At 46.4% G+C, this 22,165-nt stretch overlaps 1 protein-coding gene across 1 annotated transcript in view; it reads right to left on the reverse strand.

Moving 5' to 3' along the window:
* Nucleotides 1-22,165, reverse strand: part of PLXNB2 (plexin B2) — a 114,463-nt gene that overhangs the window by 71,202 nt on the left and 21,096 nt on the right. The window contains exons 6-9 of the mRNA XM_065400954.1: nt 15,950-16,076; nt 14,083-14,233; nt 680-797; nt 55-157 (exon numbers count right to left, since the gene is read on the reverse strand). Of these exons, the coding sequence (XP_065257026.1) occupies nt 55-157; nt 680-797; nt 14,083-14,233; nt 15,950-16,076 (499 nt within the window). The remainder of the gene's footprint in view (nt 1-54; nt 158-679; nt 798-14,082; nt 14,234-15,949; nt 16,077-22,165) is intronic.

Below are 22,165 nucleotides of genomic sequence, written 5' to 3' on the forward strand. Positions count from 1 at the left end.
GAAAATATGTAAGTGTTCAAATAAAACCAGTTTATTCTAATTTAAAATTTTTACCATATTTTGTTTAATCACATCCTCTTCCAAAGACGAGTCTTCACAGATATGTTTCTTCCAGTCCCACTGGCAATTCCATTTACTGCTTGCACAGGAATAGCATCTACAAATATAATGTGATGGGTCATGACAAGACTTTTTTTTTTTGGTCCTAAACATTCCAATTTCATTGTCAAAAAATAAAATAAAAAAGTCAAAGAAACTCCATTTTTAGTCATACAAAGTAGAACAATTTGCTACAAAATCCTTACTATGTTGAGTTCACAATTTCATAGTGAGAATAATTAAAGAACCTAGTCTGGTAACTTGCTTCTCCTGAACAGCAGCATGCATGAAAAAGCCATAATATGGATCATAGGAACTTTGGGCCTGAATCTGTGAGGTCTGAAAGCCCTAGACTCCCAGGTAGGTCAAGTTTGTGCTTGCAAATCAGATAATTTAGATGTCTGAGTCTATAGTTTGAGAGTTCGATCTGCAAGTTGGATGCCAACAGACTTATCAGGGAATGCTGACTGTGCCAGATGGTTTACTATAGAAGGATTCAGCTGGCTTAACTAAACAGTTCAGTTACCTGAACACATACAGCATGATGCAACAACTCACATTAAGAAGATAAAATACTCACGGCAGATTTTCAGAAAGATTCATTGCTTCTTCACAGTCATAGAAAGGATATGTAGCCGATGCAAAAAACATCGTCTTTTCCTCTCCAAAGGTTAATATTAGTGAAACTGAAACATGATCTACCAAAAAAAGGAAATAAGTTGTTGAATACTTTAGCTCTTGTGTAGAATGGTGCAATGATGTTTTTATTATTTGTTCAGGATGTAAAACAAACACCTAACTGGAATCACAAGGTTAAACAAACACTTAACTGGAATCACAAGGTTAAAACTATCACACTAATGATATAATTAATTTTATTTGTTCTTAACGTTTACTAAATTTTCAATAACTGATGGTGCAAAGACATAGAATGGGATACATAAAGAGAAACGGTAAGTAAGCAACATTACAGAATAGTATTATAGTATGGAAATGCCTTAAGAAGGTACTAGAATGATGAAAACTGAGGTAATAAGGAAAATGAGAATTGAATACAGAAGAAAAAATTGATAGACTTATTTTTAAGAAAATATTTTCATAAAGTATGGATATTTCTTCCTGTAAAATTGCTTGTACTACTTGTGCATCAAACTCTATAAACTCATATTAATTAGAACAAGTCAACCTTGTACAAGTTATTCAGTAACCACAGTAATGCCTGAAATATTAAACTAGCACTTTGGACCTTTGGCTTGTTGTAAATAACTTCCCCATGAATGTATTTCTAATCTGGATCATTACTGAACTAAGAATGGAAAAACCTTTCTCCAATGAGGATATTTACAATTCCTCTTGCAGAAATCATTAAACTTCTGTGACAAGCTATTTCACAAGCTATTGAGCAATTGCAAACTGTGCTTTCCGCAAATAATTTCTTGAAAGGGTGATGGCAGCTTGGCTGTAAGATCACTTTGCCTACCACTGGTTTGGTGGAAAATTTCAGTTAGGTTTGTATCCAACTCGTACTGCAGGGACAACTTAAAATGAGATCTGCAAATAGGTGTCCTTCAATTTAGAATGTATCCTAGTCCCTTTGGAATTTTTCACAACTAAAGCAGTGTGGATGATTTCAACTTGGTGGAGCTTCTCAAGACTAAATGGTTGTGTCTGGATTTTTGTCACGTTCTACCAGCAATCATTCTGTTGCCATTGGTGGTTACAGTTTGCCTTCTGCTGTGGTGCCCGGGAGGGTTTTGAACATCTTCATAGTGGTTCTGAAGGCTCTCTCAGATCGATTTGTTCGTGAGAAATTCAGAGGCCTCTATTATTTCTAGATGGTTTGATTACTCGGATGCTCCTCCTGATAGGCTTCCCATATCACTTTATGTGCTGAATGGAGTCAAACTACATCAACTTTATCAACATGGACAAGGACTTAAGTCTTTTCACATATTCTGCACTACAGAAGATATAGAAAAAGTGGATTAAGAACATAAGAACATAAGAAAGGCCGTACTGGGTCAGACCAAAGGTCCATCTAGCCCAGTATCTGTCTACCGACAGTGGCCAATGCCAGGTGCCCCAGAGGGAGTGAACCTAACAGGCAATGATCAAGTGATCTCTCTCCTGCCATCCATCTCCATCCTCTGACGAACAGAGGCTAGGGACACCATTCTTACCCATCCTGGCTAATAGCCATTTATGGACTTAGCCACCATGAATTTATCCAGTCCCCTTTTAAACATTGTTATAGTCCTAGCCTTCACAACCTCCTCAGGTAAGGAGTTCCACAAGTTGACTGTGCGCTGCGTGAAGAAGAACTTCCTTTTATTTGTTTTAAACCTGCTGCCTATTAATTTCATTTGGTGACCCCTAGTTCTTGTATTATGGGAATAAGTAAATAACTTTTCCTTATCCACTTTCTCAACATCACTCATGATTTTGTATACCTCTATCATGTCCCCCCTTAGTCTTCTCTTTTCCAAACTGAAGAGTCCTAGCCTCTTTAATCTTTCCTCATATGGGACCCTCTCTAAACCCTTAATCATTTTAGTTGCTCTTTTCTGAACCTTTTCTAGTGCTAGAATATCTTTTTTGAGGTGAGGAGACCACATCTGTACACAGTATTCGAGATGTGGGCGAACCATGGATTTATATAAGGGCAATAATATATTCTCAGTCTTATTCTCTATCCCCTTTTTAATGATTCCTAACATCCTGTTTGCTTTTTTGACCGCCTCTGCACACTGCGTGGACATCTTTAGAGAACTATCCACGATGACGCCAAGATCTTTTTCCTGACTCGTTGTAGCTAAATTAGCCCCCATCATGTTGTATGTATAGTTGGGGTTATTTTTTCCAATGTGCATTACTTTACATTTATCCACATTAAATTTCATTTGCCATTTTGTTGCCCAATCACTTAGTTTTGTGAGATCTTTTTGAAGTTCTTCACAATCTGCTTTGGTCTTAACTATCTTGAGTAGTTTAGTATCATCTGCAAACTTTGCCACCTCACTGTTTACCCCTTTCTCCAGATCATTTATGAATAAATTGAATAGGATAGGTCCTAGGACTGACCCTTGGGGAACACCACTAGTTACCCCTCTCCATTCTGAGAATTTACCATTAATTCCTACCCTTTGTTCCCTGTCCTGTAACCAGTTCTCAATCCATGAAAGGACCTTCCCTTTTATCCCATGACAGCTTAATTTACGTAAGAGCCTTTGGTGAGGGACCTTGTCAAAGGCTTTCTGGAAATCTAAGTACACTATGTCCACCGGATCCCCCTTGTCCACATGTTTGTTGACCCCTTCAAAGAACTCTAATAGATTAGTAAGACACGATTTCCCTTTACAGAAACCATGTTGACTATTGCTCAAGAGTTTATGTTTTTCTATATGTCTGACAATTTTGTTCTTTACTATTGTTTCAACTAATTTGCCCGGTACCGACGTTAGACTTACCGGTCTGTAATTGCCGGGATCACCCCTAGAGCCCTTTTTAAATATTGGCGTTACATTAGCTAACTTCCAGTCATTGGGTACCGAAGCCGATTTAAAGGACAGGTTACAAACCTTAGTTAATAGTTCCGCAACTTCACATTTGAGTTCTTTCAGAACTCTTGGGTGAATGCCATCTGGTCCCGGTGACTTGTTAATGTTGAGTTTATCAATTAATTCCAAAACCTCCTCTAGTGATACTTCAATCTGTGACAGTTCCTCAGATTTGTCACCTACAAAAGCCAGCTCAGGTTTGGGAATCTCCCTAACATCCTCAGCCGTGAAGACTGAAGCAAAGAATCCATTTAGTTTCTCCGCAATGACTTTATCATCTTTAAGCGCTCCTTTTGTATTTTCATCGTCAAGGGGCCCCACTGGTTGTTTAGCAGGCTTCCTGCTTCTGATGTACTTAAAAAACATTTTGTTATTACCTTTGGAGTTTTTGGCTAGCCGTTCTTCAAACTCCTCTTTGGCTTTTCTTATTACACTCTTGCACTTAAGTTGGCAGTGTTTGTGCTCCTTTCTATTTGCCTCACTAGGATTTGACTTCCACTTTTTAAAGGAAGTCTTTTTATCTCTCACTGCTTCTTTTACATGGTTGTTAAGCCACGGTGGCTCTTTTTTAGTTCTTTTACTGTTTTTCTTAATTTGGGGTATACATTGAAGTTGAGCCTCTATTATGGTGTCTTTAAAAAGGGCCCACGCAACTTGCAGGGATTTCACTTTAGTCACTGTACCTTTTAACTTTTGTCTAACTAACCCCCTCATTTTTGTATAGTTCCCCCTTTTGAAATTAAAGGCCACAGTGTTGGGCAGTTGAGGTGTTCTTCCCACCACAGGGATGTTGAATGCTATTGTATTATGGTCACTATTTCCAAGCGGTCCCGCTATAGTTACCTCTTGGACCAGCTCCTGCGCTCCACTCAGGATTAAATCTAGAGTCGCCTCTCCCCTTGTGGGTTCCCGTACCAGCTGCTCCATGAAGCAGTCATTTAAAGTATCGAGAAATTTTATCTCTGCATTTCGTCGTGAAGTGAAATGTTCCCAGTCAATATGGGGATAATTGAAATCCCCCACTATTATTGGGTTCTTAATTTTGATAGCCTCTCTAATTTCCCTTAGCATTTCATCATCACTATTACTGTCCTGGTCAGGTGGTCGATAATAGATCCCTAATGTTATATTTTTACTAGAGCATGAAATTTCTATCCATAGAGACTCTATGGAACCTGTGGATTCGCTTAAGATTTTTACTTCATTTGAATCTACACTTTCTTTAACATATAGTGCCACTCCTCCCCCTGCACGGCCTGTTCTGTCCTTCCGATATATTTTGTACCCCGGAATGATTGTGTCCCATTGATTGCTCTCAGTCCACCAGGTTTCTGTGATGCCTATTATATCTATATCCTCCTTTATCACAAGGCACTCTAGTTCACCCATCTTATTATTTAGACTTCTGGCATTTGTGTACAAGCACTTTAAAAACTTGTCCCTGTTTATTAGCCTGCCTTTTTCTGATGTGCCAGATTCTTTTTTATGTGGCTGTTTGTCATCTGATCCGGCCCTTACATTATACTTTTCAGTCCTCTGCTCCTGACTATAACCTGGAGATTTTCTATCATCAGACTCTCCCCTAAGAGAAGTCTGTGTCCGATCCACACGCTCCTCTGCAGCAGTCGGCTTTCCCCTATCTCCTAGTTTAAAAACTGCTCTACAACCTTTTTAATGTTTAGTGCCAGCAGTCTGGTTCCACTTTGGTTTAGGTGGAGCCCATCTCTCCTGTATAGGCTCCTCCCATCCCAGAAGTTTCCCCAGTTCCTAATGAACGTGAACCCCTCCTCTCTACACCATCGTCTCATCCACGCATTGAGACTCTGAAGCTCTGCCTGCCTACCTGGCCCTGCGCGTGGAACTGGGAGCATTTCTGTTCCACGCGCAGGGCCAGGTAGGCAGGCAGAGCTTCAGAGTCTCAATGCGTGGCTACTAAATAATGAAGTATGATGTTATTCTTTGTACTTGGTATAATCTAAGTACCTGAACATATCTCTCAGCAGCCTGATACTTCTGTTCAGAGAGGGTAATTAATTTACACTGCTCTTCTCTCTGTAACTAAACCTAATTGTCATCAGCTGAGCACTAAGACTTCTAGTGTGCTTGCACACTGAAATTTTGTTGTGCCAGATATCAAGAAAGCCACGTTCATGGGTATCAGCATCTGAATACTTTAAATACTATTATGTAATAATTAATGCAACATTATGCATGTAGAATAGAAATCACACACAGAAAAATATATAAAACGGTTACTTACCTTTCATAACATTCTTTGAGATGTGTTGCTCATCTCCTTTCCATTCTAGGTTTGCGCGAGCCCACGTGAGCAGCCGTTGGGAGATTTTTGCCTTAGCGGTACCCATAGGACCAGTTGTGGTGCCCTTTGGAGTGCTGCACTTATGCCGCGGTATAACAGATGCTGCCGGCCCTATACCCTCTCAGTTCTTTCTTGCCGACAACTCCGACAGAGGGGCAGGAGGGTGGGTAATGGAATGAACATGAGCAACATCTCGAAGAGCAACAGTTACAAAAGGTAGGTCACCGTTTTTCCTTCTTGGAGTGCTTGTTCATGTCGATTCCATTCTAGGTGACTCACAAGCAGAATCAATGGAGGTGGTCTCTGAGTTCACAGTCTTGCAGCACAGCTCTGCCAAAACAAGCATCGTCTTGAGCCTGCTGGGTCAGCGCATAGTGTGATGCGAACGTGTGGACGGACGACCAGGTTGTGGCCCAACAGATGTTATGGACCAGCACCTGCGCTAGGAAGGCTGCTGTCGCCTGTGCCGTAGTTGAATAAGCCGTCATGATTGCCGGCAGGGGCACCTTTGCCACCTGATAGCAGTAGTGGATGCAGGCCATGATCCAAGACAAGATTCTCTGGGCTGACACTGGGCAACCTTTCATCCTGTCAGCAACAGCAAGGAAAAACTGCATTGAGTTATGGAATGGCTTCGTTCTATCAATGTAGAAGGCCAGCACCTGTCTGATGTCTAGGGTATGCAGTCTGCATTCCTCATCCGTCGCATGAGGCTTTGGATGAAGGACTGGTAAGTAAATGTCTTGACCAGATGACCTTGGACAGAAAAGCCAGGTGCGGACGCAGTTGGACCTTGTCCTTATAGAAGGTCATATAAGGCAGCTCCTATGGGCCGAAGTTACAGAGACCAAGAAGGAGACCCTCCAGGAGAGAAGCAGGAGGGAGCAGGAAGCCAAGGGTTCGAAGGGGGGACCCATGAGCCTCGACTGCACAAGATTCAGGTCCCAAGGGGGAATCGGGTCCTAGATGTGCAGGTAAAGGTGCTCCAGACCTTTCAGAAATCGCGCCGTCATGGGATGGACATGGATCGACCGGCCTTGAAATGGAGGGTGGAATGCTAAAACGGCCGCCAGGTGTAGCTTGATCAAAGATAGCGACAGGCCCTGGAACTTAAGGTGCAGTAAATTGTCCAGGACATCCTGCAGCTCTTCCGCACGAATGTGTCGGTCCAAGGCCCAACACGTGAACCGCTTCCACTTTGCCACATAGATAGCCCTGGTGGAAGGTTTCCTGCTGCCCAGCAGGACCTGTTGTATGCCAGAGGAGCACTTCCATTTGTCCATACTCAGCCATGCAACAGCCAGGCCGTTAAGTGCAGCGACGCCAGGTTCAGGTGCAGCAGGTTGCCGTGGCTCTGGGACAGCAGATCCGGCCGAAGAGGTAGCTGCAGCGGGGTGGCTGCATGCAGCATGCCGAACCAATGTTGACAAGGCCACACTGGAGCTATGAGGATAACAGACGCTTTGTCTTGATTCACTTTAGCAATACCTTGTGGATCAACAGTACCGGTGGGAAGGCGTACATCAGCGCTCCTGACCAGGGAATCAGGAAGGCGTCTGACAGGAAGGCGTCTGACAGGGAGCCCTTGTCCCTACCCTACAGAGAACAGAACACGAGGCATTTTCTGTTCTGCCTGGATGCAAACAGATCCAACTGGGGAGTCCCCCACCTGCGGAAGATGAGGCTGACCACCCCCGGATGAAGCGACCATTTGTGGCGAGACGAGAAGATCCTGCTGAGGTGATCTGCCAGGACATTCCTGGTTCCAGGCAGGTGGGTGGTTACCAGATGAATGGCATGCTGCACACAAAAGTCCCAGAGGCTGAGTGCCTCCTGATTAAGGGCCCAAGACCTGGTGCCACCCTGCCAGTTGATGTAACACATTGCGGCTGTATTGTCTATCAGGACCTGCACTATCTTACCTTCCAGGTGGGGCAAGAACACCTGGCAGGCCAGGCGAACTGTTCTGAACTCCCTGATGTTGGTATGAAGGGCTAGATTGTTTTGTAGCCAGCGGCGCTGGGCGTTGAGCTCACCCAGGTGGGCTCCTCAGCCCAGGTCTGACACGTCCGAGACCAGAGTGAGCGACGGAGACAGGGTCACGAAGGGAACCCCTGCAGCGACTAGGGATCCAGCCACCAGTCCAAGGATGAGAGAACGTGGCTTGGTACCATGACCACCTCGATCCAGGGCATGCCTGCTGGGGATATAGACTGAGGCCAACCATGCCTGCAGATGCCGCAGATGAAGTCAGGCATGGCTGACCAAGTACATGCACATGGCCATGTAACCCATCAGTCTCAGGCAAGCATGGGCCGTGGTGAGCGGATGGCTCTTTAAGTGGGTGATGAAGTCCAACATGGCCTGAAAACGTGCTTCCGGAAGGAAGGTGCTGGTCCATGTGAAGTTGAGAACTGCTCCGATAAACTCTATGCGTTGAACTGGCGTTAACGTGGACTTCTCTGTGTGTGACAGACCCAGACCAGTGGGGTACAGAAGTCTGGTAGAGGGCAAATATACTGGTCACTGGATGAGTAGTTTTCTGTTCCCTGAGTGACCAGAGCAGGGGCTGCACTAGAGTAATCAGGAACCTGCTAGAATCAGTTAAGGCAGGCACGCTAATTAGGACACCTGGAGCCAATTAAGAAGCTGCTAGAATCAATTAAGGCAGGCTAATCAGGGCACCTGGGTTTTAAAAGGAGCTCACTTCAGTTTGTGGTGGGAGTGTGAGGAGCTGGGAGCAAGAGGCACAAGGAGCTGAGAGTGAGAGGGTGTGCTGCTGGAGGACTGAGGAGAACAAGCGTTATCAGACACCAGGAGGAAGGTCCTGTGGTGAGAATAAGGAAGGTGTTTGGAGGAGGCCATGGGGAAGTAGCCCAGGGAGTTGTAGCTGTCATGCAGCTGTTACAGGAGGCACTATAGACAGCTGCAGTCCACAGGGCCCTGGGCTGGAACCCGGAGTAGAGGGCGGGCCCGGGTTCCCCCCAAACCTCCCAATTGACCTGGACTGTGGGTTCTTCCAGAGGGGAAGGCCTCTGGGCTGTTCCCCAAATCACACAGTGAATCTCTGAGGCAAGAAAATCCGCCAATAAGCGCAGGACCCACCAAGATAGAGGAGGAACTTTGTCACATGTGTTTATTAACAGGCCCACATTGTTCCAGATGGACTGCAGAGCAGGTGTAACAGAGCCTCGATCTGGTGCAGACCTGCCCTTGATGAGTCAGTTGTCGAAATACGGGAAGATCTGGACCCCGCAACATCTCGGGTAAGCCATTACTGGCGCCATGCATTTTGTGAACACCCTGGGGCCAAGGACAGGCCAAAGGATAGTGCCGTGAACTGGAAGTGGTGTCTGGCCACTAAGAAACGCAGGGAACGCCTGTGTCCCGAGAATATGGAGACATGAAAGTAAGTGTCCTTTAAGTTGAGAGCGGTGTACCAGTCCCCGGATCCAGGGAAAGAATGATGGAGGCCAGGGAGACCATATGGAACATCAACTTATTGAGAGACTTGTTGAGGCCACGCAGGATGGGTCTTCAGATTAGGTCTTCGGGATTAGGAAGTAACTGGAGTAGAATCCTCTTCCTTAAATGTCCTGAGGAACTACCTCCAAAGCCCCCAAGTCCAGGACCTTCTCGACCTCCTGAATGAGGAGTTGCTCATGAGAAGAGTCCCTGAAGAGGGATGGGAAAGTGGGTGGGTGGTAAAAAGGGGTGGCCAAGCATTGTAGGGTATAGCCCTGACCTATTATGTCCAGGACCCAGCAGTCCGACATAACTGGCGACCAGGCCGAGTGGTAGGGAGAGAGGCGGTTGAGGAAAAGGTGGGTAGGATCCGGTTGAATGACTGGGGCGTCGCTTTCAGGCACACTCTCAAAAAGATTGCTTCTGGGCCCCTGGGTGTTTGGCGGGCCCAGGCTGGGCTGGCGAGCAGGAGGAAGAATGGAGATGAAGCTTAAAACTAGCATCCCTTCTCCTTGTAGATCCCTGACAGGGTTGCCAGGTTCTTGGCAGCAGTGGTGGCCAGAAGGGCTTCCTGGCTGATTGCGGCGTGTGCATGCCCAATGAACGAAGGGTAGCCCTGATGTCCTTCAACCTGTGCAGCCTGGCATCTGTTTGATCAGAGAACAGACCAACTCCATCAAAGGGGAGGTCCTGGATCGAGGCCCGCTGTTTGAAGCCAGGAGCTGCGTTGCATGACCACCACTCATGCAACCACCCTTGCCGCCGAGTCCCATGCCATCTGCAGGGAACATCTGGCCACCGCAGTACCTTCCTGCACCAGGGTGCCAAACTTTGGGCCAGATGCTGAGGGAGGGATTCCTTGAACTTCTTCAGACTGTCCCGGCCTAGCAGGGCCCGATGGTCCGCCACCCAGAATTGCAGGCTGGTGGTTGAATACATTTTTCTCCCAAATAAATCGAGTGTTTTGGCCTCTTTGTTTTTGGGAGGCGAGGAGGTGGGAACCTGCTTGTCCTTCTCGTTGCCCACTGAAACCTTTGGCTGGCATGAAGTACTTTTTCTTGGCCTGTTTCGAGGTGGGAGGGATGGAGGAGGGGGTTTGCCACAGGGTCTTGGCTATCTTGAGGACCCAATCACGTACGGGCAAGGCGACCCGGGCAGGCATAGAGGCCGAGCGGACATTGAAGAGGGTGTTCTCCTGCTCTGCCATCTCCTGCACCTCGAGCCTCAAGTTCTTGGACACGCGCCAGAGAAGGGCTTGATGCTCCCTAAAGTCATCCAGCGGGCTAGCTCTGGAAGGTCCCACGACCACCTCATCTGGGGATGATGAGGAAGACTGGACTGCTGGTGGAGGTGCTGGGGTCTCGAGCACCTTCGGAGAAGGAGGCTTAGGGATGGGCAAAGGTTCCTCCGCCCCGACCTCGGAAAGGGCTTCTGGTACTCACCGACTGATGCTCCAATATGGCCACCAAGGAGTGCTGGGAAGGGGACATCACCACAACTGGTACGCCCGACGCGTTCCAATATGGCCACCACATTGGCCACTGGCTGTGCTGCCACTGAAGTGCCGCAGACAAGGGAGCGAGCTCCGGTGCCCAATCATGCTGATGGGACCTGGAGGAACCACCTTCCGGCAACCAGGGAGGAGCCGTCGATGCCTATGTTTGCTTACTGGTCATGGCTACTGGTGACTGTTGTCCAGGCATAATTGACTGATGACTGTACCGGGAAGAGCTGTGCCGGTGCTGGGGAGACCAGTGCCAAGACAGGGAACATTCCCACTGCGCCGGTGATTGGGACCAACACCTGGAGGACGACCAGTGAGAGAGAGTGAGCGGTGCCGGGAATAGCAGGGGGAGCGTCAACCCCATGCCAGTGAGTAGTGCCGAGGGGATCTGGATGTCAGCCTGGGCATCTGATGATGCGACTGGGACATGCCCCTGGATTCTCGACGTGGCAGAGAAGATCGATGTCTTCTGTCCATTGATAGGCAGTGTTCCCCTGTCCCCTAAAGGGTCTTAACGGCGGGCTTGCCCTCCTGGGGAGCCTTAGTCGGGTCCTGCGGTCGTCACTGGAGCACGTGGAAACCTGTGCTCTCTCTGCACCTGGGGACCCTGCGATGACGACGGTGCAGGCAGGGGAGTGGGTCCCATTCCACTCCCGGGAGTCGGTGGCGGACCTTTAAGGGGGCTCAGAGCCCCAACCGGGGAGGAATGATCACATGGCTCTGCAGTAGCCGGGCAGGCAGGCCCAGGCCCCTTGGTAGGTAAATAAATGAATAAATAAATAAATTAATTAATTAATGGAGATATCCCATCTCCTAGAACTGGAAGGGACCTTGAAAGGTCATCGAGTCCAGCCCCCTGCCTTCACTAGTAGGACCAAGTACTGATTTTGTCCCAGATCCCTAAGTGGCCCCCTCAAGGATTGAACTCACAACCCTGGGTTTAGCCGGCCAATGCTCAAACCCCTGACCCTTCATGTTCGGTGCTTGGCCTTCTTCTTCGGCGCTGGTGAACGTGAACAGTGACAAGAGGAGCCGGGTGCCAGCGGTGTGCTGCGCTGTGTGGTGCAACCTGCATGGATGGCTTGGAGTCCACCCTCCACCCGGCTTCCATCAGGAGAGCCCTGAAGTGGATATCCCACTCCTTTTGGGTGTGGGGCCAAAAGTTTTTGCAGATCCGGCACTGATCCCTAACTTGTGACTCCCCCAAGCACTTAAGGCAGCTGTATGGGGGTCACTCACAGGCATAGACCTGTTGCAGTCCGAGCAGGATTTAAACCCGGGAGACTGGGGCATGCCCCGCCTGGGGCGAAGTCCCCGCTGGGACCCTAACTACTAACAAGCACACACTTAACTACTTAAATGCTGTTGCAAAAAAAGGAAACATGATTCTGGGATGTATTAACAGGTGTGTTGTGAGCAAGACACGAGAAGTCATTCTTCCGCTCTACTCTGCTCTGGTTAGGCCTCAGCTGGAGTATTGTGTCCAGTTCTGGGCACCGCATTTCAAGAAAGATGTGGAGAAATTGGAAAGGGTCCAGAGAAGAGCAACAAGAATGATTAAAGGTCTTGAGAACATGACCTATGAAGGAAGACTGAAAGAATTGGGTTTGTTTAGTTTGGAAAAGAGAAGACTGAGAGGGGACATGATAGCAGTTTTCAGGTATCTAAAAGGGTGTCATAAGGAGGAGGGAGAAAACTTGTTCACCTTAGCCTCTAAGGATAGAACAAGAAACAATGGGCTTAAACTGCAGCAAGGGAGGTCTAGGTTGGACATTAGGAAAAAGTTCCTAATTGTCAGAGTGGTTAAACACTGGAATAAATTGCCTAGGGAGGTTGTGGAATCTCCACCTCTGGAGATATTTAAGAGTAGGTTAGATAAATGTCTATCAGGGATGGTCTAGACAGTATTTGGTCCTGCCATGCGGGCAGGGGACTGGACTCGATGACCTCTCGAGGTCCCTTCCAGTCCTAGAATCTATGAATCTATGAATAAACACTACTATATGCAAACTATATACAAAGGCCCTAAGGCACAAAGTTCAAAAGGAGAAACCGCTAGCTCTTGCTAAGCAAGAAAGAAACTCGGACCACCACGGGAGGTAAGAAGGAACTGAGAGGGCGTAGGGACGGTGGTGCCTGATATACTGCGGCATAAGTGCGGCACTCCAGAGGGTGCCACAGCCAGCCCTATGGGTACTGCTAAGGCAAAAACGTGCAACGGCCGCACACGTGGTCCAGGGCCGGCTTCAGGCACCAGCTTAGCAAGCAGGTGCTTGGGGTGGCCACTCCCGAGGGGGGCGGCACGTCCAGCTATTCGGGGGGTCCCTCACTCCGACTTGGGAGTTGTTTTTTTGGGCTGCTTGGGGCGGCAAAAACCCTGGAGCCGGCCCTGACGTGGTCACGTGAACACCCAGAATGGAATCAACATGAGCAAGCACTCAACGAAAAATAGATGTTAGAGGAACATTGCTATGAAGTCAAGCACTCAATAGCTAGGAAACACTAGAAGAACCATGATTGCTCATGGAAACTGAATGCATACAAACAGGGATGCAGAATTAGGATAGCATCTTTAATTACATGACATACTATTTTTTCCTGCAGGACCCCTATCTAGTTTGTTACAGAATTTGAAAGGTGTGTAGTGAATAAGGCAGGGAACTGCCAGATGAGAAAGGATGGTCTGTGGTGCAGGGAAACAGGCAGGCACACTTTGGAAATTCATAAAATTTAGAAGCAAGTGCTGAACAAGCTCTACTGCACATGTGCAAATGTCAATTTGGGGGGACTGATAAGTCAATCAAATCTAGACAGATTTTCATGAGTACAGGAAAAGGCACATCTCTGATCCCGTCTGCCTCATTTCAAGTTCCTGCTGCAAACATTGGAAGTGCTAGAGCTGTTCACAAAATAGTTGGAAAAAATTAACTTTGACTGAACTATTTTTCCACTAACCTCATGCATGGAAATGACTGCACTGTTTTTTGCTGAAACTAGGAAGAGATCAAGAAAAAGAAAAAATTCAGCCCAATAGGTTGAACTTGGAAAAACTTATAAGCAAATGATAGATAATGGAGGATTACAATGGTAGTGATCATCCCACATAAAATAAATGGGAGGCAGCACAGTGTCCTTACCTTGACCTTTTGGAGTGTGAGGAATTGTAGTGGGAGGATCACAAATAATAGTCCCATCTCTCAACTCTGCAATATTGGTTGTTTCACCAAACTGACACCAAAGCTTGTCACTTTCAGTTAACTCTGGCAACGGACTTACAGTCAGTTCTACCTGTAAACACAAAGGCATAATTCTACTTTAGAAAAAATGTCACAAAAAACAACCACCACTCAAACAAAAATGAGCAAGGTCAGAGACAGATTAAGATGGAGACTGATTAAGATGGAGACCGAGTGCTTTTATGGATTTTGATGCTCCAGGACACTGGTGTGTTAATTACTGGTTCTGTTTTTATAGTTTCTCATTGTCCCCTTTTTCCACAGCCACCGGTACTACAGTCAGTAATTAGATAGCCTCTTTTCCCCCTCTGAGACAGCTTACTTTAGGAATTACAGCATTTCTGTGGTGAATAGATGGACCACAATGAAAGCTTGGATGTATCACAGGAAAGAGTACATTAAATGGAGGATAGTGATTTCCATGTTCTTTTCACAGTTTTGATTGTGACTTTTTTCCAGACAGATGATTTTCTTTTAGATTATTCTCCAGCAATGGATTTATTAAAATGGTCAGTTCCCTATGGATACTCACACCTTGCTTACCTCCTGATTGGGTTATCACAAGGCATTCTAGAATAGAGCTAGAGTCAAAGACCACGTGGGAAGTCTCAGCTAGAGCAGAATGTATCTGCCTGCTTGCTTTAGTGTATTACCCATAGAGAATACATAAAACCAGAGGGAGACCTGGCTTTCTGTTCACCTTCAGGTACGATTCAATTCATAGATTTTTATCTAATAGAGCTCAATATGGTTTGAGTGTCTTCTCTCGCTCTCTCTGTTCTCCACCATATCAGTCCTGATCAAATGGGACACTTTCACCAATAGTTTTCAGATCTGAACATCTGGGGATATCGACAGGGTATTATCAGTGGTCCCAACTCAGCAGCTTGCTTCCACTGGTCCATCAGAGCCCGACTTTCAAGACCTCAGCAGGATTCAAAAAGGGATTAGATATTTATATGAATGAGGAGGAATACCCAGAGTTGTAACAGTAAATACTAAAACAAAATGCAAGGGTTTTGGAACAGATATGAACTCTCATGCTTCAGGGCCTAAAAGCTAAACTCTAACTAATTGGGGTCATACTGGTTTAGTGCTGAGCTTTTCGCACCTTCCTCTGAGGCATCTGGTATCTGCCACTCCCAGAGACAGAACACTGAACTAGACGGACCACTAGTCTGACCCAATGTGACAATTCCTGTGTTCCTATTACTAGTTGACTTTCAAAGCATGGTTTAAGGCTCAACTGTTGACTCAAATTTCTGCCTAAGTGAGCTGCAAGTGGGTACTGAGAAGGCATGGAACCCTCTTGGAGATGGCCCATTTAATTAACATTCATGAGCTGTGTATTATTTTAACGTTTCATACATGTGCTTATAGAACATACTGGATAAGTGCATTTAGTAAACTGAAAAATAAACAAAAGCTACACAAGTTTAATCAATGATCTTCAACTTAAAAAACCTATTCCCCATAATACAGACAAACGTAGCCTAGACTCGAACAGAAGCATTTTGACAACCATAACAGCATGTGCCACTTTTGTTTACAGCTAAAGTTAAAAAACAAACAAACAAAAAACACTCTTCTTTGTAATTGCAGCCTGCAAAAATGGCAGCTAAAAGAGTAGATGTAGGCTTCTTTCAATACTATTTCAAATTACCACCGCAAACAAATGGATATCGATAACTATTTTTCTGATATGCTACTTATAGCAACTGTATGTGTACTTTAAGCATACAATAGGCAAAATGTTTATTTTTCATACCTTGACAGGGGCTTTGCGACTCATATTTTGAGGATGCGCACTAGTAATAGCCATGCATACACCATCTGGACTCCACAGCCAATGGTTCGGCATATTAGCTCTTTCACAGTCTATCTTCCTTGTGCATCTGATAAAAAGACAACACAATATAAATATCTAATGCAAAGCTGATTAAGATCAGTGTTCCCTGTTTTAAATGACTTCTTCAAAAAAAATTAGGTATTGACAATTTCACTTTCAGTTAGAAGAGGTTTTTAATGATAACACAATAGCTGCTTGTAAGACATCTGAATGATAAAACAAAACACAAATATTTACCTTTAAGCCATTTTACATTCCATAAAAATAGACAATCCAATCCCACAGACAGATGATATTTAATACAAAGAACTCAGAGAATGGACCAGTTACCTGCAGTTCATCCAAATAAGACTTGTTCCATCTACGCCTTAACATACTTTACATTCCTTGACCAGTCTTCTGTTTCTACAGCTCAAGTGGAAAATTTAGGTCTTTACTGGTGTAACAGCACCAGAGACACAATTGACCCATAAAACTCAGAGAGCATCAGAGCTGTGGCTGTGGGCTTGTCTGATTCCAGCGTTAGAGGGTTATTAACTATAACCGTGAGTGAATTTATTAGCTATGACTCCTGCTTGAAAGATTTCACTCCAGGCCCATCTTCTGGCTTTCTTAGCTACTATAGGAGGCAGGGGTATCAGGGGCTTTGGAGTCTCACTAATAGGTAAGGGGGATTGTCACAGATGGAAGATAGGAGGCAGACAGGGAAGGTGTCATTGGTTCTAAGAGGTGACAGTCCTTGTTATAGGAGGGAAGTTAGCTGAATAGGCCCCACAAAACTTTGGGTCAGCCTTGTACACCATTTACACCTCTTGTATGGTGCCTAGCACAATGGAATCCAATCCTGATTAATGCCTCCAGACATTTACTGAAATATTAATATTAAAACAGCAGCATTCAAGTAACAATAAAATCATTGTACTGTTCTAATAGGCACACTACCTTCTGAATATTGTAGATATATAAACTGAGTGTGTGTATGTGTACACACATATATACCTACACACACAATTGGTGAAGTGCTGTGTCTAATCATGGGTTATAATTTGGTGTAATGAAGTAAAACTTCAAAAATGAGTTCTAGATTTTCCTTGTAAATTAATAAAATACTAGAAAATGTACAAAAATGCATGTTTGCCCGTGTCTCACAGAGACCATTAATACTTTGCAATATTGAGGTCAGAGGTTATATCAGAAACCTGAAAGGAAATCTAGGGAAAACTGCCATTTGTATGATATATGACACAGCCTTCAGCTCCCAGTAGCCTAAGAGGAGTTCAAGTTGAACTTGCTCATATACTCTGAATCCCCAGGTTTATATATATGCTAACCGACGTACAGACTGATAAAGCTATAGTGTATTACACAAACCTGCATGGAATGCATAACCTTCGCTGGCGTATTCTGTGTTCTGCTTCACATCAAGCTTGTAACTTAATGTGATGGTTCAAATTTTTAGACAGGAAGCAAGAGGCCTGAAATTTATCTGCATATCATAATTAAATAACCCCTTTGTGCGGACAGCAAGCACTCATATCATGAAATCCCAACGGCTCATGCCAAGGGGCTAATTAACCTAGCAGTCAGAAGCAGAGCTATAAGGCTGTAGCCCCCTATTCTGACTCCATCAATGCAGTGTAAAAACAAGAGACATTCCAAGATTGTTCAGCACATTCATAGATAACGAAGTTACTTACCTGTAACTGAGGTTCTTCGAGATGGGTGGTCCCTATCCGTACTCCACTGAGGGTTGTACGCATGCACCATATGCCCAGAGCCAGAGCTTTTGAAAGTAGTGTTGTTCAGTGGTCTGAACACCCGCAGCACCTCGTGGTTTCACCTGAGGCGATAAAGGGCACGGTGGGCCACCAGCGTCTCCAGTTCCTGCTCTACCGCAGATCTGTTGGAGGATGGATAGGGACCACACATCTCGAAGGCCTTCCAGTTATAGGTAAGCAACTTCGTTTTCTTCTTCGAGTGATAGTCCCTACTGTATTCCACTGAAGGTGAGGAGCAAGCAGTGCCTATGTGGGAGGATGGTGTGAGGAGACTGTGGAACGGAGGACTGCTGCTCTGGGGGGGGAAGGGGGGAAGGCGTGTCCATGCGGAATCATGCACTACAGCAAGGGTTCTCAACCTTTTTTTTCTGAGGCCCACCCATCATGCTATAAAAACTCCACAGCCCACCTGTGCCACAACAGCTGTTTTTCTCCATATAAAAGCTAGGGCCAGCGTGGACAAGCAGGACAGTTGCCTGGGGCACCATGCCACAGGGGGCACTGCGAAGTTAAGTTGCTCAGGCTTCAGCTTCAGCCCCAGGTGTTGGGGCTCGGCTCCAGCCTGCAGTCCTGCATAGCGGGGCTTTGGCTTTCTGCCTTAGTGAGTTTAATGCTGGCCATGCTTAGCGGCCCCCCTGAAACCTGCTCGCAGCCCCCCCAGGGGGCCCTGGACCCCTGGTTGAGAACCACTGCACTAGAGCATAATGTGTGGAAAAAGTGTGTACAGAACTCCACGTGGCCATCTTGCATATGTCTTCAAGGAGCACATTGTGGAGTGTGGCTGTGGTTGATGCTTGCACTCCCATGGAATGGCCTGAATCCCTTCAGGTAGGGATCATCCTGATAATTGACAGTGTGTAATGCACCCTGAGACTCACTTGGAAATTCTCTGGGTGGAAATGGCTTGCCCTTTCATTCTCTCTGCTATGGCTACAAAAAGCCTAGGAGATTTCTGAAATGGCTTTATCTGCTCAAGATAAAAAGCCAACACCCTGTGAACATCTCATGAGTCAAGTCTCCATTCCTCATTAGAGGCATGAGGGTTGGCGAAGAAGGTAGGAAAGCGTATGGGTAGACTGAGGTTGAATTGGGAAACCATCTTGGATAGGTACTTGGGGGGGAAGGCATAAAGAGACCTTGTCTTTATGGAAAATGATGAAAGCGGGGTTAGCCATCATGGCTCCCAGTTCGCCAACCCCCCAGCCAATGTAATAGCAACAAGGAAAGTGGCTTTCATGGACAGGAGAGACAGCAAGCAGGAGGCCATAGGTTCAAAGGGAATGGTTGTCAATGAGGAGAGGACTAGGTTAACGTCCCATTGGAGGGCAATAGGCTGAGTATTTTCACAGGGTATTTTCACAGAAGGCCCTTCCAGAATCATACAGTTAACAGGTGGGTAAAAATGGAATGTCCATCCATCGGTGGGTGAAAAGCACTAATGGCAGCTGTATGCACCTTAAATGGAACTGAGGGCAAGTCCTGAGTTCTTCAGATAGAGGAAATATTCCAAGAATAGCAGGATGCCCACAGTTTCAGGGACAAGGCCCTGTTGTGCAGCCCAGGAAGTGAAGCACGTCTATTTGGCTTGATACAAGTGTCTTGTGGAGTCTTTTCTGCTCCTTGAAAGGACATCTTGAACAGCCAGAGAGCATTCCTGTGCTAGTGGAGGTGTCCATCCAAAAACCAAGCAGTCAGTGGAAGTGTGTGTGGGTTGGGATGTTTGACTCTGCTGTTGTGTTGAGTCAGTAGCTTTGTGAACATCCAAAGTGTGAGTGGAGGGTGCTTTAACATGCAGAGGAGAAGCGGGAGCCAGAATTGGCAAGACCAGAAGGGGGTGATCAAGATAGTTGTTGTTTTCTCTTGCCTGATCTTGTGGATTATTTGTGGTAGGAGAGGTAAGTGGGGGAAGGCGTAGTTCATCCAGTCCGACCAATCGATGAATAGGGCATCCCCCTTTGAGTGAGTTCAATTCCTCCCCTTGAACAATATTGGGTGCATTTGGTGTTGTTGTGGAATGCCAAAAGATCCCTCACTAGGGGGTCCCCACCAACCAAAGATGTCGGTGGTTACCAAGTCGTGCAATTCCCATTCGTGGTCAGTTGCAAAGTTTCTGCTGAGACTGTCGGCAATCATGCTCTGGGTGACCGGTAGGTAGGTGACTGTCAAAAGGATATGATGTTGAAGCTAACCCCCGGGGAGGAGAGGACTAGAAGCAGCTGTGATGTTGATTCCTAGGCCTCTTCCTTGGACTGTGCTGCTATCAGCCAGTCATCTAGATAGGGAAAAACGAGGATACTCGGACATCTGAGATGAGCTGCCACCACCAAGAAAACTTTTGTGAACACTTGTGGGGCAGTGGTAAGTCCGAATGGGAGAACGCTCTATTAAAGATGTCGAGGTCCCACCTTGAACCTCAGGAACGTTCTGTGTGTCGGGTGTATATACCAATATGGAAGTAGGCCTCCTGCATATCGAGAGTTGTAAACCACATGCCTTTTTCTGGGGAAGGAATGATTGTTGCAAGCATGACCAGGTGGAATCTCGGTTTGGAAATTGAATGGTTGAGGTGTCAAGATTAAATATTGGTCTCCATCCTTTTTGAGTACTAAGACATAGCTCAAGTAGAACCCTGTTCTCTGAAAGGGGTCTGGGATTAGCTTCACAGCTCCCCTCAGCAAAAGGGTGATCCGTGTGTGGACTGAGGTGGAGGGTGAGATGGGGGCATCGCTGTAAACTCTAGAATGCAGCTGCTCTGAATAATATCTAGGACTCACTTGTCCATTGTTATTGTTTTCCATGCTGGTAGAAAGCGTTTGAGGCACCCCCGAAGGAGATAGGCAGGGTGTACAGAGAGTGATTGACGGCTCTCTAAGGACACTCAGAAATACGGCTTATGCAACGAATGGGTGTGTTGCGTGGATGACTGGCAGTCGATATAGGCAGACGGGGTCTGTGTACCTTAGGGCATTTTGATTGTGGTTGAGTGGTAGAATTTCCTCTTGGGTGCTGGTGTGTAGCTACCCAAAGGTCTTAAAGTGGCTCTAGAATCCTTTAGGGAGTGCTGGGTCTCATCTGTCTTCTGATTGAAGAGATGCGATTCGTTGAATGAAAGGTCCTCTACAATGCTCTGCACTTCCCTAGGGAAGCCAGAGGAGTGTAACCAGGATTCCCTCCTCATGACAATATCCATTGCCCAGACATGGGAAGCCATGTTTGCAGAGTCCACTGTGGCCTGTAGCATGGACATGGTGAATAACCTGCCTTCTTGCAAAACTGCCTGGAATTGATTGCGATCCTGTGAGGGTAGCTTGTCTGCGAACACAGCCAATCGCCCATAGTAAATAAAATCATATTTGTTCATCAGGGCTAAGTAATTTGAAATATGAAATTGGAGCCCTGCCGAGGAGACCTTTATGCCCATGAGGTCTAACCTCTTAGCCTCTCTATTGGATGGAGTGGAGTGGGGGTGTTGCTGCTTGAATTTTCTGATGCTGCCTGGATGACCAATGAGTTCGATGAAGGATGAGAGAATAGGAACTTTGACTCCTTGGGGGCAGGGGGGAGGGGAACATAATACGTCATCTTAGCCCCTTTCAGGGTGGGTGTACACATTGCCAGGGTGCGTGCTTGCTGGAGGATGGCGTCGTTGATAGGTAGGGTCACCCTCACTGGTACTGAAGTGTGCAACACGTCAAGCAGCTGGTGTTGACTGTTCTGTACTTCGTTGAGTGGATCCCTAGCGCGTTGGCTATTCTCCGCAGCAGTTCCTGGAACTGTCAATAGTCGTCCAGTGGGGAGGAGGGGATTGAAGAGGCGGCCACGTCTGGAGAAGATCAGGGATGCCTCTCTGGATCCGCTGGTACCATCGGAGTTGAACTAATCAGTGCATCATCCAACGCTGTATCGGAGTGCCTACCCGACTACGGTTGTGGACGATGGGAAGCAGGCCTGTTCAAAGGGTGAATTTTGGGGCCATAAGCTCCAGTATGGCCAATCTGGTTGACCCTGCTGTTGACTGACCCATAGCCTGTAACCACAGAGCCAGATGCCAGCTCTGCGAGTAAAGCAAGATGGAGAACTGCCACGGTGCCATCAAAACCTTCCGGTAGTCGTGCTTCTGAAACAGAATCAGTGGACTGACATCCATATCATCCTAATCAGAGGAGCTGGAAACCTCTCCAAATGATGGTGCCTTCAGAACCACTAGAATGGGAGGTGGTGGGAAGAAGCGGAGGACAAATCACTGCAAGCTGGTGATCGGATCAGGGCATGTGGAGCCCACAGCCCTTCTGGTGCAAACAAGTTGTGGGGACCCAGAGCACTTACGAGTCTCCCAGGGGTCAATGGTCCGTTCTGT

This window comes from Emys orbicularis, chromosome 1 (genome assembly GCF_028017835.1).
Source record: "Emys orbicularis isolate rEmyOrb1 chromosome 1, rEmyOrb1.hap1, whole genome shotgun sequence".
NCBI lineage: Eukaryota > Metazoa > Chordata > Testudines > Emydidae > Emys > Emys orbicularis.